Raw genomic sequence first — 20672 nt, 5'->3', positions numbered from 1 at the left:
GGGCCCAAATATGTTTTTTTGCCCCGGTCCTCCTAAATCTCAGAAACGGCCCCTTACAGATGGCGACGTGCTTGGCACCCACCTCATATGGACTCTCACTTGTCTCTTTGTGATATTGATGACCCCGATGATCAAGATGAGGAATTTGATACATTCCCAACCTCCCAACCATCTTATACTGTCAAGATGAGATATGATCATCTCAGAAGTAAAGGGAGTAGGATACAAGCTGAATTAGAGGAGTCGGCTACTATAGGTGAAAGGTTTCAGTCCCTAATTACCTGGGCAGATCCTAAAGCAACTCCAGTGTTTTTGCTTTTCTATATTTGTACCTCTGTACTATTATGTTTCATAGAATTCAGGATAATTGCAGCTATACTCGGCTTTTACCTACTAAGACACACATGGCTCCGCATCATCAAGTTTCCTAAATCACTAGTCAACTTCTTCACAAGGTTGCCTTCTAAGGCCGACTTCATGTATTTGTAAACTCTAATACAGCTTTTTGCTTTGATGATAAAAAAAACAGTGAAATCAAGTGTGATGATCAACTCGTCTGATCTTTTGTTTATACATACATTGTAACATCGTTTATTCAAGATTTCAATGTATTGTTATACAACTTAGAACTTCTTGTTTATTCCATAAATCTTACTCTCTCCATCCCATAATTTAGAGTCCTATAAAAGCCCTCATTTCTAAGAATTCTAACACACTTCTCCTTGCGTCTATCCTAATAATATTACTCCTAAACATGTGCACAAAGTTACATAAATAGGACTCTTCCCAATTCATATGGAACAAAGAGAGAATCACCATCAAATACCGTTTTTATAAGATGTGCACCAATACACAACAAAAAATTACCTAACGTTTACCATAACCCGCCTTCGATACGAGCTCAGCCCCAATCCTTGTCGGCTGGTCTTAGGCTCAACTTAACTTAGCCGTAATACTACCTACAACTACTAATTACTAAACAACACCATAGTTGGATTAACAGGCATTCAATGAACTGGGTAATTAATTTCTTGTAAAAAAGAGAAGAATAATTTTTACTTCACAATATCCCAAAAACAGAAAATCCCAATTCAATTCCAGAAAAAGAGGATCAAATTCACAATTAATAACCCTGAACAATATACAAATAGGTTCCGGTAATATAAGTTCTGGGTATACTAAAGCAATTATACTATACAATTATTAACAGAGAATTAAGCAGCAAGCCAAAAATACAGTTATGCAAGAAAAGATATATAGTGAACAATATAATCACAAAATAAAGAAAGAATAAGGGAGAATTTAGCTACTTACCAGCCCATGAAAATAAGGGTAAATATTGTTGGGATGTAATCAACAAATTGCTACTGTATTTTACTTGATCTTGTGGAATTATCGCCATTGATGATGTAAATGGAAGTGTTCAGCAGATAATTATTTCTTTGTTTATTTTTGAGGGTTTGGTTTTAAAAAGTCCTACACTCCTACTCAGTACTCACTCAATTCATTTGGGGGGTATTTGGTTAAAGCATACTCCCTCCGTTTTTAAATACTTTTCCGAGAAATTGGAAAAAGTAATAAAATATGGAGGTAGTGGGGTTGGTGGAAGAATTAAAAATTGAACAAAGCAAAAGTAGTGGAGAAATTGGAGGAGAGAAAATATGAAATTAATAAAATATGATATTTGTTGGGTCCACTAGGTGAGAAAAATGAGTTAAATATTGTAAAAGCTTTCCAAATAAGGAAATGGAGCAAGTATTTAAAAATGGCCGATAAAGGAAAGTGGAGCAAGTATTTAAAAACGGAGGGAGTATTAGATACTCCGTATAAGATATAGGGGTGAGCAAAAATTCCGGATACCCGAAATTGGAATCGGAACCGGCAGGTCCCGGAATTGGACCCGGTGGTTCCAATTCCGGGTAATAAATTAAGGACCCGATTATAACCAATTCTCAACTTTTTGGAACCGGAACCGGTTGAGTACCCGGTTACCTAATATATGCTAAACTAAATAAACTTTAAATATTAAAAATATGTTGAATGTATCTAATTTGTAAATTAAAAAAGTAATATTAATACCTAACATAAATACAAATAGCTTCATGCATATAAAAAATATAAGTATTAAACGCTAAAAATGAATCTAACTAAAATAAAAATTATAATTTTTATTATATTTTAACAATTACATACATAAGTGGCTACCCGGAACTGGAACCGGTACCCAGTGATTCCAATACCAATTCCTAAATTTTAGGACCCGGTTGAACCAATTCCAATTCGGATCCGAATTTTAGGACCTGGTTCCAACCAATTCCAAGTCCAGGTCCTAAAATTTTGACCGGGTACCCGGTTTGCTCACCCCTAATAAGATATGGGTTTGTAATGACCAAAATTTATACCTTGTGTTTGTTTCTAGAAATTTCATTTTTTTAAACTCATACCTCAAACTTCTAAGGCATGGGTTTTTGAATCCAAGTTGAGAGGTGGGTATGACCCATACCCATACCTTTAGGTTTAAAATTAAATGAAAACAAACATTTCTAGATAAAAACCAAACACATGAAATTAAGTATCAAGTTCCAATCTCATACCATCCAGGTTTCATTCCTCATTACAAACTCATACCATTGTTTGAACCAAACGCCTCCTCATTACAAACCCATACCATTGTTTGAACCAAACGCCCCCTAATGTTTTTTGAGCTAAAATTATATTTATTTAATTTAAATTATATGTGTGACTATCAAGTCTATCATCCATTAATCTATCACTAGGTCTAGTACTCTACATTCTCACTTATGTAGGTGAGGTATTATAATTTATAAGTCATCGATAATGTATTTTTTTCACTAGATAAGTCATTGATAATTCGATTTTAACTGGCTTAAAGATAAAAATGACACAAGAACTGATCGAATGAGATTATGAGAATTCTAATACTCCATAATTATTAATGACTCGTATAAAAAATGACACACGAATGACTTGATATCGATCCAATACTATGGTAATAACTCAATAATTACTCTAGCTTAATATTAATCTTTTTTATTATTGAACTAGTGTGTACCCCGGGTGATGCCCTCGGTTGCTAGTTTGTGTACTTCTTTAACTTCATGATTATGTTCGACTATTTGAATAGTTAGTGTGTGCAGTGGTTCGGGCGTTGCCTCATGTGTTACTTTTTTCTTACATCATTTGCATTTTCTAATCTTGTGAAAATAAATGAATTATATTATCTCTAATTTACTTAATAAATGAAAGGAATATATAATATTATGTGAAATTTGAAACATTAATAAAAGATGGTTGAGGTGGTACATTTACTATCTATATGTATCGGAGGTTATGAGTTCGAATTTTGTTTTGTTAAATTAAGTGGCTAATTACATAGCACGGATATGAATCGGATTGATTCAATATTGAATTATCCTTATCTTAATCAAACTAAACTCAACCGAACCGAAATCAACTTGATCAAATGTCCTGAAACTAACCAGGTTAAACCATTTTGAACCAGATCCAAATTGTCCAAACCGAATATGAACCAATATGAAGTTTACCCGATCTTAACTCAATAGACTTTGACTCAAAATCAACCCAACCTGAAAGTGACTTGAATCGACTTGAGACAGATTAATAAGGTAACCTTACACCACATACCATATCCGTTATAAGTTAGCCCAAATTACAACTTATTATCCAAATGTCACCTTTATTAAGAGTCTAATCTATACATACGTGCATAGAATGAAAGTTTAGAATAAAAAAAAATACTCCGTATCGTATAGAGTATTGTACGACAAAAACTTACGTCAACACTAAAATAGGGATAGAGAAATGTGGGCCTCGTAGTCCTCAGGATTAAATACACATACACTGAATTTGTCCGTATGTCAAACCACATACGGAAAAAATAAAGATAAAAACGGGGGATTCAATCTAAAAATTCCACCTCAGCATCTAATCATCGTTGACTTCCAAGCTGTAATACACAGCCAGGATAAAGCTGGTAATCTTATGAAATTAAGAAGTATTTAAAATATCATTATATTTTAAGAAAATTACCATATTTGCATGTGTACATATATATACACAAATGTCAATCTCACAAAAAATTATAAAAAATAAAATAAAAAATACCAAAAATCTCCCTTTATTAAAGAAGCGGCGACCCGACCCATGAACGTGATCTAGCTTTAAGTAGTTAAGCTTTCTTTTTCTTTCACACATATAAATTTTTCTTCAACCCTAAAACTTTATTCTTCCAAAAATTTAATCTCATATATAATCTCATTTACAACTAAATCTTTTCGTTTTATTGTGGAACGGAGAGAGTAATAATTTTGATTATAACAATCCTTTGTTATTTCGAGGATTTGTTTTATGAAAGGAAAATTGTGATTTTCTTTTTACAACTTTTTTTTTTTTCTATCCATACATATCTAGAATTTAAGATTTTTTAAACTTTACCAAAGTTTGATCGATTATTCATATTTTTTTTTGTATTAAAATCAAATCGTTAATCTGGTATTGAAAAAAAAAATGACGTCGGAAAAAGTAAGCTCGGATCTCTCGATGATTTTGCCAAGGGTTCTAATTGTTTCTCGCCGTACTGTGCGTAAGAACAAGTTCGTCGATTTTGTAGGTTCGTTCTTTTTTTTCTCCTTGGTTATAACGATATAATTGATGTTTGTTTTCGTTGATTATGAAATACTCACTTTGTCTCTAAAAGTTTTTTTAGATAATAACCATTGAATTATGAAAAACTTTTAATTTATATGTTGAATTATTTGATTGTATGTTAAATTAAATAATTTTAGTTGTAGGTATGAAATTTCAATTGAAATTGAATGCTTGCCTATGATCACCATTATTTGTAACTTTGTTACATCCACTTATTCACATACGTTGTTACGTTACCGGTTTAAATTATATTTGTTTGTGGTATTGTTGAGTATTATTCGTAAAGATTTTGAGGAAGTTAGCAATTGAAAGGGATGTGAATTATTTTAAGGGAGTATTGTTGAGTATGTTGGTCAATGCTGTTTAAAATTAACCTCATTGGGAAAGTACTTTTATTTATTTTATTGAGAATCATTGGTTAAAGTACATGAAAGCATTGGTTTGTACTTTTTTCCTTTGAAGATGTGAGAAAAAAAATTTAAAAATGTTTTAATACTATGAAAAACATAATAATAAAATTCAAAATTTTAGCATGTAACTTGGTCAACTTTGCCAATTACATGAATATTGTCAAAGACGGAATATGCCATAAATGTTTTGATCAAACTCTTAGTTAGGTGAGTTTTGATGTATGTCCACCAACTCTTTAAGTGCTTGGATCAACAAGTTAAAGTTAATGAGTTGTTCCGTCTTAACCAAAGCTCCTTCAGTTGGTGATTTCCCTTACTCGAATCCAGACTAGTCAGAGTCTAGCATAGATTACTAAATGATGTCTCTTAAAAAAAGTTTGGCATAAACATGTTATACTTTGGAGTTAAACATTTGTGATTGAAATCATCAAAGTATGTTATACTAATATACTCTAATGTAAACACCATGTTGTAATTTGTAACATTGTTCGTTATTGGGGAATTATCGAATAACTTCTATTGTAGTTTTAAGTCATTTCTGGAAAAAATTATAACTGGTTCACTTTTTTACTCAGGGGAATACCATTTAGACCTTATAGTAAGCTATGGTGCAGTACCAGTGATTGTCCCAAGAGTTAGTGGTGTCTCAACGTTGCTCGAAAGCTTTGAGCCAATTCATGGAGTACTCCTTTGTGAAGGTGAAGATATAGACCCTTCTCACTATGATTCTGAACTGTCAAACTTCACTGCTGAGGAACTCGAAGAGATAAGGCGAGCACATGCTAGTGATACAGCTATTGATCAAGAGAAAGACTCAATCGAGCTAGCCCTTGCAAAGCTTTGCCTTGAAAGGAACATACCTTACTTGGGAATATGCAGGGGATCACAAGTCCTAAACGTCGCTTGTGGTGGTACTCTTTACCAAGATGTTGTGAAAGAACTTTCTAGGGAACGCCCCGAATGCCAAAGGGTAGCCCATATTAACTACGACGATTATGATGGCCATAGGCACGCGGTGGAGGTGGTGGAGGATACACCAATACATCATTGGTTTAAGGAGTCCTTGGCAGAGAATAATATGGAGATTTTGGTTAATAGCTATCATCATCAAGGTGTTAAAAAGCTGGCGCAGAGATTTGTTCCTATGGCTTTCGCGCCTGATGGATTGATTGAAGGGTTCTATGATCCTGATGCTTATAATCCAGAAGAGGGCAAGTTTATTATGGGGCTGCAATTCCATCCAGAGCGAATGCGACACCCTTCCTCTGATGAGTTTGATTACCCTGGTTGCCCTTTCGCTTATAAGGTAAACTCAGCTTTTTAGTCATTCTATAATCTTCATGTGCTTGCTGTTGATATGGCCTTGTGGGTTGTTATAATAATGTACAAGACTGATAGAATACGTCGATTTTACTGTGAAGTACTGAAGAAATATTGTGCCTGTAAAGATTATCAGTACTGAATATTGTTTGGAAGGATTGCAGGAATTTGTGAAGGCTGTGATAGCTTATCAGAAGAAGCTAAGCAGTCAAGCAAGCGTGCCAAAGGGTCCAAAGCTTAATAAAGAGCAGGAAACCAAGAGAAGAATGATTGTCAAAAGCTTCTCAATTGCAAAGGACATGTATATATCAGGACGGAACTCTGCTGTTGCTGTCAAGGAATCAGAACTTGAACCAGGCGCAGTATTCCTTGAGGTAACGACAGCTAACTTTGAGCTACTATATATATCAGCAAACAAGAGCTTCTTATTGCTTCTTTTGACTTATAATCCGATTCAAACACATTTTAATTAATAAAATGAACATGAACAGGAAAATACAGCTTACAGTGTATTGAGTTTACAACAAGAACATAGGCTAAGGCAGATGGGTGCAACTGTGAGGAACGGACATGGTTATAAGAAGCTGAAGTTGAAGGAAGAGCGGGAGAAAGTGGCAAGGTCAATCATAGGGAAGATGTCAATCGAACAGCTATCTGATATGATGTCGTTTTACTACATGATGGGGCAGATTTGTTCCGAGGTTTTAGAGACCAAGCTTCAACACCTGGAATTGCTTCATGTGAATGATAAGTCTTAGCAGTGGACATGTTTTTTTTTTTTTTTTTTTTTTTTTTTTCTAACTATTATTGAAATAAAAAGGGTAATAGTTGAACTTCTTTGTTACTATTACTTGCATAGCCTCCATTAATGATAAACCGATTTTTGAGATGTATATTTGTTCATCTCATTCAAGGGGTGATATAAAAAGTAGGAGGATGAATAGAGGGCAACTTTTTATCTAATTCTAATTGTTTTCCTCTGCGTTATGTCTCAAAAATTACAATTTCAAATGACAAGTTTAAAGTAGGCAAATTTTCATTTTGGTGCCCTGGTCTATAGCTATTATGATTTAATTTTAGTCATCGTTCTAATATAAGGCATACCTGATGTGAATTGGTGTGTTTGCTTTGGATGTTTCGGTGTGAGCTGCCTTGCTTTGAACACAGGTTTATATGATTTTCCTTCCATGATGTTGGTTGTGCCTGTTCGGACAAGAAATTTAATACCAGTACAAACATTAGGATATTAAATTTGTAAATACAAATTCACAGGGCACCAAAATGAAAATGTAAAAAGAAATGAAACTCGAGATAAATGGTGAGTAATATTGGTTTTTTTTTTTTTTTTTTTTTTTTTTTTTTTTTTTTTTTTTTTTTTTTTGTGTGTGTGTCCTTTTTAAGGTGCAGCTGTAGGTAGTACATACATTTAAGTTGAATATGAATGATGTATGAAGTATTCAATCGCTTGAATATGTTGATCATAGGGGTTTGGGCGACTGGCTAATTAACATCCAATCCGTAGCTCTTGTCAAATAAAAACTTTGCATTTATCCTTCATGAATTGTGCTTAGAATGTTTTATTGATTTGGTAGCGTAAATAAAAGATAATTATCTGGTGGTTGTCCTGTTTTTGCTGACCTGTTACTTCGAGAAAAATGGAGTTTTCAGGGCTTCATTTCGTAGATTCTATGGGAAAATTAATATCAATGTTAAAACTGTCATGAGTTGCTGTGGGTCTTGGCAGTTATTCGGCTGTTTAGACTATTTGTTGTTTGTGTTTTACGGCTTGTGTTGCTGTCTTTTTAGTAAGACGATTCTAGCTTTCTTTGTTCCTTCCATTCCAGGTATGTGAAGAGTGTTTTTCCATACTTTCTTTTCTCGCTGTCTCACTCTTTGTTTCCTTGTTCTTAAGCTTAGCTTTTAAGTTACAAGTTATAACGTTTGTTTTATGTATGTGTTGCCTCCACTTACAGTCTTCCTAGATGAAATTATATTATAACATTGATTTATTAGACGCTAGTTGCTACATGATAGAAAGAACAAAGTAATAAATTGCAAAATTCAAGGTAAAAGTGTTCTTGATCATGTTACACAATCTGTAGTTTACTCAAGATTGATATGCTTCTTCAACTTGAGTTAGTCTCTTGTTATGCATGATATTTAATGACATCCAAGAAAAAATTCCGACTGCCAAGTTTCTGCAGCAGGCGTACCTTATAAAATTACATATTACGACTTGAAAATTAGTAAGGTTTCAAAGTATGAATTCTAGCCTCTCTAAACTATGCTTCTCCTTCTCAATCTCATTCACTTCATGTCAGCATGCTGGTTTTCACCTTGCACGCGGTTTTACAAATAAAATGGCATCCCCTTCTCTTTCTGTGGGTTCACATTTGCATTCATACATCAGTATTTTCCTTTAAGCTTGACCTCTAACTTCTACACCCGCGTTAAATTGTCCTGCTTAGCTTGTGGTTGTGAAGAGTCAGCAATTTTGAAGCAACAATTGCATTGAATTTGTTACGCACTTGACACCATTGGTTGAACATTAGCTGTTTGTATTATCAATTGATGCAGTTCGATCTTCTTTCATCTGATCATAATTTTTCAGGTTCATATTATTGCCCGTCTTCAACAACGTTAACTATACTTATTGGATTGTTTTCCTGTGGAGGCAGAATTCCAGGTTGGTGATCAACATTTGTTCTTTCCCAGGTTAGGAAGATTTTCTGCTGAATGACAATACCTGAAATTTTCTGCTATCTTATTGTGGTACGTAGTAAGATTTATGCATGTTTTGATTGCTTATTCACTTTGTTTTTCATCTGTTGATTTACTGCATTCTTGTATGTTTGTCATGATATTCTACACGTATTCTGCTTGTGTTCATGTGTTGGCATTCCCATAGCATGTTTTTAATCACTTTACATTGATTAAGGGAATAGGGAGCTTGAATCTGAACATCTCTAGACCCCGATTAAGGCAAGGTTTATCATTCATACCTAGCTTTAATCTCGTACAACGCATAGTTTCTACAAAATATTTATGATGAATTACAACTCTTAGTTTTTTTACAAGAAAAATTATTTATAATATCATTAATAATACGGCTTCTACAATAAAAATTTGTAAACCATAGATTTAGAAAGTAATAACGTAACGTTTACAATCAAAACCGTAACTATTTTGCATATTTGACATAGGTCACACTCCACAGCTTCAAGCTTAATTGACACGAGCGGTGTTATCGATGTCTTCACTTCTTTCCAAGTAGAGATTCGCAATTAGCGTTGATGTTTTGATCGTAGAGTTGATGAAAACCCCTAAACCCATATGAATTCAAATCACCTTCCCAATTATTATTAGAACCCTAACAATAAAATTTTCATCCATAAATGAGAATCCGAATCTTAGAAAATAGGAAAATTACAACAGTGCCTTAATTTAGTTTTACAATAAACAAAATTTTTAAAATTACTTTTTATATTTTTATATGAAGTAAAACAACTCGAATTTTATTATAATTTGTAATAAAAAGGCCTCAAGGGTTTTATTTAGTTTTGAAACCCTCATGGTTAATTAACCTTTCACGCCATGAACCGCCAATAGAGCGTCGAGTATTGTATTAATGTTTAGGAACACTAGAAGGAGGAATGGTGAATAATTAGAATATATTAGATTATGATATGAAAAGAAGATAAATTAGATAAAAGTAGAATGTGAGAGTCCAAATTCAAAATTTAACTTTGCCCATAACCTTAGATAGAGCACAAAATATATAAGATCGAAGTCGGAAAATAGAATAGAATTTGTTGAACATGTGTCGTGCCAAAAAATTAGCGCACCGCATTATGAAAACAAGTGTCGTAATACGGTAAGGGAGCACTGTGACTTAGCAAAGCATACATGCTTCACACTATGCATACTGGCGCCTCGCGCCAGATTTCTAGCTCGTGGTGCGCCAGATCGGAATTTCCAATCCATTTTTTTATGCTTTACATGTTTTATGTAGAAATTAAATTTACTAGCATAATGCTCGCGTGTTGCACGGTTTATAAATCACATTACTAATCCCGTAAGGAAAAAAACAAATACTTCCTCTGTTCTATTAATATTGCAACAATGGACTTTTTGCACTATTCATCACTCTTGTTTGACCATATAATATGAGTTATACATTAAGCAAAATATAGTCAAGTGGGATCTTGTTGGAATCGTCTCATATAATACTTTCACAATATCAACTTTTTATAATTTTTACTCTTACACAATTATAGATATTTAGCATATAAAATGTGTTTTGGGATGCGTAATATCCTCCTTGTTGCAATATTAACAGAACGGAGGAAGTATAATTTAAGGAAAATTTGCAAATTACCACCCAAAAATAGATTCATTTTCTAAATAACCACCTATTAAAATTTTATTTTAAATTACCACCCACTAAAATATTTAATTACGCAGATTACCACCTTTTTCAATTTTCCGTTTGATTTCAGGTGTGTGGGGCCCACAGTCGTTACTTCCCTCCTTATTTTTTTTCTTTTTTGTCGACTTCACTATTGCATGCTATTGAAGACTTCTCCTCTATCAATTCTCTCATTCCATTCTCTCTGCAAATTCGCCCATCTCCATAAATTCTCACCCACTCTTCAGATTAGGATCCAAAATTGGAGATTAAACCCTAAATTAGTTCCAGTTCATATAAAACTTGCACTTTGTAATTGGGGTTTTGCGTGAAGGTTCTTTGCAAAAGTCGCCATCTTTAGGGCGTTTTACTGGGGACCACGTGCTGAGTTCATCACCTGACATTGCTTGCTGTCAATGGCGACATCAGAGGTAAGAAATTTAGTTCCTTTCCTTTAATTTTGTAAGTTGTTGGTTGGTGATGGTAGAATTGCAATTTAGTTGAAATTTAGGGTTCAATTTGTTTTGTACTTTTTGTTGAATTCTTTAATGGAGGTCAATTATTGTTTAAATTTTGGTTAATTGTTTAAGTATAGATGTGAATTAGGGAATTTGTTTATTGCTGCTATGTGTATTGGGTTTAGTAAAGAATTCATTTTTGGTTACTTGTCTTAATTTTGGTATTACATGCACAGATTGCTGCTCATTTAGTTGATGTTAAGGTTAGGTTAGGGGGAGAGTTTGTGAACAAAAAAGTAAGGGGGAAGACTTTGTGTGGCTATGAGGGTGGCTGGGAATATTGGAGGTATAAGTGCAAAGTCAATGACATGTTAGTGGACTTGCTTAGGGAATCTTGTATTTGGGGGTTTGTGAAGCTAATGTGCATGTGCCAAACTCATGGAACATTTGGTACAAACAAAAGGAGAAGACTTGGTCAAATGGCAAAAAAGAAATTCTGAGTGAAGATGATGTAAAGGGCTTTTTGGAGACAAAAACAAGGAATGGGTTTGTTGTACTTTACTGTACTACCCAAGAACCCAGCACTTTTCAACCCACCCAAAACAGAAAAACCAAAGCTGATAAGCCCACTGAACTCAGGAGAAGCCCTAGGTTTAAGGTCAATGTGGAAAATACAGATAAGGTTGGAGGGCAGACTGAAGAGGGAGGTGCATCTGAGAGTGTGAAAGGGAAGAAATCAACAAGGAAGAGATTGTTCTCTCAGAGTGTCAAAGGGAAGAAGAAGCAAGGGGAACAGGAAGGTAGTTCTGGGATAGATACATTCAAGGGAAAGGGAAAGTGTGCAGCAAAGGGTAGGAGAAAGAAGAAGACAGGGAGGGAGGTTGAGTTGGAACCAGAAGCTGGATCTGGCTCCTCCAGCTCTGGCAGCTATGACACTGACCCTGATTGGGATATAGGGGAAGAGAAGGGGTTAGATGAGGATGCTGATCTTGAAGAAAATCTGGACAACACTGTTCAGAACATAATTAATGAAGTCAATGCTGATTTGGAGTGTGTACAAGATAAGAGAACTGTTGAGGTGCAGAACAATGATTACTTCATTGAAAGTGAATTGTTGACCAAAGAAGTAATTCTGCAGAGAGAGTTTAGTTCTGATTCTGAGGAGTTGGATAGCCCTAAGTGTTCTGATGATGAAGAAGACAAGTATCCATGGTTTCATGCATCAACAGACTTCAAGAAACCTATTAACTTGCTGAAAGGACAAAAGTTTATCAACTGTAAACTGCTTAGGAGAGCATTGAGGATTCATGCAGTGGAGAATAGATATGAATATTGGTATTTGCACAATGAAAGTAACAAGATAACCATCCAGTGTAGGAGGAGATGTCAGTGCAAATGGAATGCAAAAAAGTGTAGGCTGCCACAGTGTACTTGTGTAGGTGAGAGGAGATGCCATTTTAAGGTGGTTGCAAGGAGATCTGTGAACCAAGATTTTTGGCAAATTAAGAGTGTAAATCTGAAGCATAGGTGTGTGAGGGTAAGAAGCAATCTGAACCTAACTGCTGAGTTTCTAGCAGACAAGTACCTTGAGGATTGGAGAACTGACCCAGGTTGGAAGCTAAAGGGTTTCATTAGGAGGGTGTTAGTTGATCTTGGTATAGAAATCACTTATAGCAAAGCTTGGATGGCAAGGGCAAGAGCTAAGCTACTGATTTATGGCTCAGCAACACAACAATATGCCAGAGTTTGGGACTATGGCAAGGCTCTCATGAAGTATAACCCTAGGACACAATGCAATGTTGTAATTGATGGGATTGAGCAACCTGAGCCCCCATTGTTCCTTAGGATGTTTGTTTGCCTAGCACCTATGGCAAAGGGGTTCTTGTCTGGCTGTAGACCATTAATAGGGGTTGATGGTTGTCATCTTAAGGGTCCATACCCAGGGCAGATACTTGTTGTAGTAGGGAAAGATGGCAACAACAACATTTTTCCCATTGCATGGGCTACCTGTGAAGTAGAGAACACAGAGACATGGGTGTGGTTCCTAGAGAGCTTGATGAAGTCATTGAAAGATGAAAATGAAGGGCTTGGATTTACCTTTATGTCAAACAGGCAAAAGGTGATGCATTATTTATTTTCATTTTGTTTCTTCCTTGACAATTTTGGTTTTTTTATTTTTTTTATTTTTTGTCTAATGCATTGCTTTTGATTTGGTAACAGGGGTTGTTAGAAGCTTTCAAGCAGGTTGTCCCAAATGCTGACACAAGATACTGTGTCAGACACATTTGGGCCAACTTCAAGTTGCAATTCAGTGGAGCAACATTCAAAGAGCTGTTCTGGGCAGCAGCAAGGGCTACAACACAGGTATGCTATGCACACTTAACTGATAGTGCCTCTATTCAAAAAAAAAAAATTTGACAGTGCCTAAATCTGAATTTGATTAACTGGATGTGAATCTGTTTCAATGTGTGTGAGTAAGTGTGTAAAAATTTGTGTGACTTTGTGTGAGTAAGTGTGTTATAATGTGTGTGACTGTTATGTGCTGCTGAATCTGTCAAATTTGGTGTGTTTGTAATCAATCTGTCAACCGAGTGTGTGTGTGTGTGTGTGTGTGTGTGTGTGTGTGGATAAGGTTGGAATTAAGATAATGAATCTGTCTTTTTATGTGTTCCTGTCCATTTATGTAGTTTGATTTTGAAGTGGCAATGGAGTCAATAAGGTTCTTGTCTGAGGATGCATTTGAATACCTAGCTGATATCCCTGTTGAGCATTGGTCTAGACATGCTTTTAGTTCATTTCCAAAGTCAAACATGTTGCTAAACAATGTTTGTGAGACTTTTAATGCTGTGATCAAAGAAGCTAGGGATAAGCCCATTTTGACTCAGATGCAATGGCTTAGGAGGTATATGATGAAAAGAAACAATGATAAATGGGAAAGTTATGAAAAAATGGAGGGAAAAGTAGTTCCATATGTGAAAAAGGCATTCAAAAGGATAGAACCGGCAGCTAGGCATTGCATTGTGCAAGTTTCTAGAGGTGACACCTATGAAGTTGAGTTGAATTCTGACATAGTCAAAGTGGACCTAAGCAAAGGAACATGCACTTGCTACTATTGGGAGCTAACTAGCATCCCTTGTGTCCATGCATATGCATGCATCATGGACAAAAGGGCAGACCCTGAAGAGTATGTGGACAGTGCTTACTTTGTGTCCACATACATGTTAGCATATAAGTATGAGGTGGCATCTATGCCTGGTCCAAAGCACTGGGAGAAAGTGAAGCTAAGGGAGCCACTACCACCAGCCATCAAAGTACAACCTGGGAGGCCTAAGAGTAAGAAAAGGAAGTTGGAACAGGGAGAATTGGTGGGGCAGAGCCAGCAAGAAGAAAAACCATTGAAGAGAAGGGCAACATGTAAGAACTGTGGCCAGCTAGGACACTATGCTAAGACTTGCAAAAATCCATCTGTGACACCAGTGGTATCATCCCCTAAGAAAGAAGGTGGTAGACCACATTTGAACACTGAGTGGGTGAATGACCAAAGAATGAAGAAAGCAGAAAGGGCCTCAAGAAAGGTAAATAAGACTGATTTATGTAAGTTTTGGTGAAGTTCAAAGTGTTTTACCCAATCCCTAAATTTATTTGATCTTGTCCTGCAGACTGCTCTTGGTGGTACACTTGGACCACATAGTATAGGAAGCAAGAAGTTTCCCCAGGAAGATCAAAGGAAGAAGCAGCAGCAGAGTCACCACAGTCTGCAGCACAGTCAGCAGAGTCAGCAGGGGAGTCAACAGTACAGTCAGCAGCAGCCTTAACAGCAGACTCAGTAGACCCAGGCTTCAACTGCAACAGCTGCCACAACCTATGCAAGGGAATTTGAGGCACCAAGAAGCAAGTTGCATGTTATTAGGATGACTACAGATTAGATTACTTTGAACACAATCTTAGTTAAATAATGTCAAGTCTTGTTTTAGGTAGTTGAACAATGTTAAGTACTTTTTTTTTAACTCCAACAATGATGAATGCCTTTGAGTCAATGTTTTGCATAACTGAATGACTACTTGTTGAATGCATTGGCAAGATAATGATTTATGTAAATTTTTTGTCTCACTTTTTGTTGTTTATATGCTTTAAGTCAATAACTCTTGTTTTATCCAAGATCCAAGCACAACTCATGCCAATTATAAAATTGAAACCAAAATAAGTTGCATACCAAAATAGCTTGTTTCATTCATTACTATATACAATAATCAAAGTACAAATCATCTAGGCATTCACTACACCTCCCACTTAAACCAGCTTATTAAGTACAACACAACCTAGAACTAAAAAGACTAAACACATAACAACTACAACAACCAAAAGCCTGCTGTCAGAACCACCATTTCTGTTGCTCATCTTCTTCCTATCACCATTTAGAGCCTTGCATTTCAACCTCAGAGTATCAACCTCATTCAGCAAGCATCTTCTTTGGGCAGTTAAATCATCAACTTGAACTTTGAGTGTGTTCACTTCACCCTTCATCAATTTTTTGTCAAGCAACAGTTGGTTAATCACATCTTTTTGCCACTCAGTCCCTTCACTGTCAACCGATTCAAAACACTTACAGCCCCTAGTTTCAGTGTTAGGGTCATAGAACTTGCAAGCCTTGAATTTCCTGCCTGGGTTAGAAGTAGTCCAAGATGTCAACTTTGCAAAAGGCAAGCCACACTTGCATTTCTTCTGGTTTGTGGGAGATATGTTATTCCAAGACATGATTAGACCTGAAATCAGTATAAAACAAGTCAGATAAAACAACAATAAGAACAAACAACCAAGTATACAACAACTACTTAATCACACCTATTCACTGTGGTGGTTGACCACCATAATCAAGATAACCAGGTGGTGGCCAAGTCCTATTTTGCTTCATCCTGTACTCAATGATACAGTCAGCCAAGAAGCCAGGGTCATCTGTGCTTCCAACATGTATGGTGTAAAATTCCTGATTAGGCAACCTCCTAAACATCTTGAACAAATATCCATCATCTTCTAAAGTCCTATACTTTCCTTTATATATGTATTGGAATATGGGGTACAGAAGGTCAATTGATCCTTCTATAGGATCATCCATATCACGAAGTTGATCTTCAAATGCTATTGATGTATCTTGTAAGTTATTTTTGCCAATCTCATACTCAAGGTCAATAACAATACTCATATACTTAAATCTGAGAACCTTCTTATTCTCTTCCATTTCTGCCACAATAATTACAACAGCAAATAAACATAAAAGCTTGAAACATGCTTCAATCAATACTAGCATGACAAATTGCAAACAAAGTTTCCCCAATATTAGCAGCAATTCAATGACAGATTGTCAATAACAAATAACCCCCAATTATGCCACAATAAGAACCCCCTATTCAAAGAGAAAAACACAATTGGGCAAAGAACATGAACCCTAATTAACTAAACACCCAATTTCCCCCAATTCAAATACAATAAGAATCCTAATTTGCGAAAATATAAACCCTAATCAACTATTCAATCAGTCTTCCCCAATTTAAGCACAATAAGAACCCTAAATTTAAAGATTGAAATACTTTACCTTATGCGAATTAGCCTCTTAAATTTCTTGCGATGCTTCTGCAATTACCAGGGGGTGAAATTCGTGTAAATTGGGGAGAATTTGGAGTATAAATCCCAAAAAGGGGTGGGAGATATGTTTTAAAAGAAAAAATCGGGGGGGGGGGATTCATTTTGGAAGCATCAACTAGCCGTTAATAGCCGTTATATGGGCCCCACACACCTGAAATCAAACGGAAAATTGAAAAAGGTGGTAATCTGCGTAATTAAATATTTTAGTGGGTGGTAATTTAAAATAAAGTTTTTAATGGGTGGTTATTTAGAAAATGAACCTATTTTTGGGTGGTAATTTGTAAATTTTCCATAATTTAATTAGTAATAAAGGGCTCATTTACTAATGGTCGATATAAAAATAAAAGAACCTAATTTGAATAGTGTTTTAAGTTATTTGTATTTTTTTATAAATTAAATTTATTAATTGAAAAATGTATGAATATTGCTAGTGCACAAACTTATTTTCTTGTCATACCTTCCGCTTCAGTAACTACAACTAATTCGAAATATGTTTTACCTGTCATATTCACAAAAATCTTTAATTATTTATTATTATAATAATAAATTTAGCATAAATTTTCCTTGGAAAATATATTTTTTACTTTTAGATGTATATTTTAAAATCTAAGTGAATTTAATTTTACTATAGGTTTGTATAGTAAAAATTTGAAAACTTTATATTATTTAAAATTACATTAGATATGTAGTCTAAAATTACATAGAATGGAAAATATATGAATCAATATAATCACAATTATATTTAATGATTTTCGGAATATTTTGTGTATAACTTATAGTAGGTAACTAGATTAGCTCCCGTGCGATGCATGAATATAGTAAAAAAAAGAGCTATATAAAACAATACTCCATTAAAAAAATATAAATTAAATATTCAATTGGGTAAATGGTTGTCAAAAGGTTTATTAAAAAAAATTGTGAAGAGTTATTTGTATAGTATAATGTATTAAATTATTTTGCAGTCAATATTTAGTTTTTTCCATAAAAAAATGTAAAAGAGAAAAAAAAAAGTTTTGGTGGGTAAAAATTAAAGGAGAAGCTAACACATGTACAATATGGATAAATGAATTATGTCAGCAATTGCTACTTTAGTATTAGTTATAGATTAATGTCATTTGGCTAATAAAAAAAGGAAAAGGAAAAAAAAGGGAGGGGATTTTGGAGGGAAAAAACAGCACCAAGAAATGACATGTGTCATTCCTGGTGTCTGTTTTAGTATTAAACTTGATTAGAACCAGTGCGGTGCACAGTTTATATAAAATCTATTTTAAATGTGTACATTTTAAAAATAAATGGCTATTATACCTAAATATAAATAAGAATTATGAACATTTTGTAATTTTAAATTTTTTATTTTCATCAAAATTATGATATAGTATATATCTGTTCAACGTCGTCTAATTCATAGTTTAATGTAGGAGGTCATTTATTAGTGTGCTATGTAAAATTGTTCCAATTTCCTACGATAAATTGATACGTGTTAGTTGTAATGTAGAAGCTTCTAATATTTTAATTTCAAATTTGTTAAATATGATAGATCTAAAAAAAATTGAAAAAATGACATCATCATTGCATTTAAGCGGAAATTTTTTATTAAGAGAACGACACGTCGTAGCCAGTGACATCAACATCTTCTGTTTTAGTAATAGTTAATAGATATTGATGATTGATTTGTTTGGGTTGTTATTTGACGCATTTTAGGAGTTCTTGTATTAGGCTAGGATTGGTGTATGGATTGATTGATTAATGTGTTGGGCTTAGGAAATAAATGGAAGAGGTTAAATAAAAGGCTTAGGCTCAAAAATGGAAATAAAGGTGGGCTAGGACAATGAAATAGATTGGGTTTATTAATTAGACCTTTTTTTAACAATGAAAAAGAGATTATATTACTAGATGGTCATGAAGACCCAGCAAAACATCAAGAGTTCATAGTACCATAATAAAGATGCAACCCCATGAAGCATTGAAAACCCAAAACTGCAAACATGGGGTTAAATGCCCTGTAAAGGCTCCGAAGCAAAAAATTAGAAAGTAATAAAAAAGAGACTAAGAGTAGAAACTACAACATAAATAAAAGGAAGAGAGTAGCCCGAAAGCTTGGACGACAAAGCAGTAGGATTAGCGAGCCGACATTCATCATGTCCATGCAATCCTTCAGCTCCTTCATGTACACTTCATTGAGAGAAGGAGGGGAGAAAAAGTGATAGGCAGTAGGACTATCTTCAGGTGAGTGTCTTACCATATTAGCAAGATTATGGGCTATTTTGTTTCCGGTGCGCTTGACATGAAGAATATGAACAACCCATTCCCCTGCAAGCAGCTTAGAGATGTCCCCAATAATGGTAGCTAACTTATTATCCATGTACCTAGTTGGATTTTCCGGCATGTATTTAAGAGCCTTGGCATCAATCTCCAACTGCAGAAATCTGATTTGTCTAGCCCAAGCTGTTGAAAGTCCTTCTCGGATGGCAAGTAACTCAGCAAAGGCTACCCCGACTGTGTTAAGATTCATAGAGAAGCCAATTTGCCATTTCCCTTTGTGGTTCCAAATGATCCCACCAGCTCCAACATTGTCGTTGTCAATCCATGACCCATCCGTGTTGATTTTGTAGAAGCCAATTGGCGGAGGGGCCTAAGTTCTAGGTGAATGGTTGGAGCTTGAAGAAGTTGACACCACCTATGACATTTTCATGATAATTTGTAGGTCCACAAAAAATCTATTATAGATAGAATAAACAGATGGGAAACTGTTATCAAAGATAGCTTTATTTCTCATGTTTCAAAGATGCCAAAGAGCTGTTAAAAATAACACTTTCCATTCCTTTGAATTTTTTTTAAAGTTAAAGCATAGCCAATCTTCAAAACCGTGAGAATAAAACATTTGAAGATTAAAATCATGTTGAGGAATATTTTCAAAAATTATGGACCAAAAAGCTGAGGTGTTAAGACATTCTCTGAAAACATGTAAGTTATCTTCAGTAGGGTGTGAGCATATAACACAAATTGGGTCAAAGAAAGGGATTTTTTTTAAAGAGAGTTAAACCTACAAGAAGAATCCCACGAACAGTATCCAAGCATTTTGTACTTTGATGGAAAGTTAATTTTCCAGAATTTTTTCCACGAAAACTGAGATAAGAATGAAGAGGAAAGGTTAGGGGTTGGGGAAATAAAGTGATAAGATGATTTGATAGTGAAGGATCCTGAATTATTGAGCGACCAAGTAATTTTATCTTGAGCTTCATGGAGAAGAGGGAGGGCAGTGACTTTTATTTGGAGAAGAGTTCTATGAGGGATAATATGGGCGATATCATTCAAATACCATTTCTTATTTCTAATAATAATAGAAACTCTCCAATGACATTTGCTATCGGGAATCCTAATACTATAATTTTGGTATATAGCCTTATCACCAATCCATTTATGATACCATAGGGAAGTATCCATTCCATCTCCTATGATAATAGCAATTCCTTTGTTTAGGATATCTCTTCCTTTAAGAATGTCTTTCCAAATGGTAGAGGAGTTAGGGGAGGGAATGCAATCCATTAAGTTTGTGTATTTTCAGTATTTTGCTTTTAGATGTTCGGCCAAAGCTTATGAGGTTGAGTCATTAATTTCCAGCATAACTTGGCCATGAAGCATAGATTCCATCTCCTTAAGTTTCTTATACCTAGACCTCCAGCATTGATAGGATCATAGACCACACTCCAATTAGTTCTAGGTATGTACCTGGTCTTTTCTACTCTA

The 20672-nt window shown here is 34.8% G+C and overlaps 1 protein-coding gene across 1 annotated transcript; it reads left to right on the top strand.

Annotated features, from left to right (window-relative positions):
* Positions 1-4221: 4221 nt before the first annotated feature.
* LOC145600272 (putative glutamine amidotransferase GAT1_2.1) lies at positions 4222-7630 on the top strand. Its single transcript, XM_081656216.1, has 4 exons — positions 4222-4651; positions 5675-6405; positions 6584-6793; positions 6911-7630. Exons 1-4 carry the CDS (start codon positions 4549-4551, stop codon positions 7175-7177), a joined length of 1311 nt encoding a protein of 436 aa, XP_081512342.1. The 5' UTR covers positions 4222-4548; the 3' UTR covers positions 7178-7630.
* The last annotated feature ends 13042 nt before the right edge of the window (positions 7631-20672 follow it).

This window comes from Chenopodium album, chromosome 1, assembly GCF_948465745.1.
Source record: "Chenopodium album chromosome 1, dcCheAlbu1.1, whole genome shotgun sequence".
Classification (NCBI taxonomy): Eukaryota; Viridiplantae; Streptophyta; class Magnoliopsida; order Caryophyllales; family Amaranthaceae; genus Chenopodium; species Chenopodium album.
This window is presented reverse-complemented; position numbering and strand designations above follow the sequence as displayed.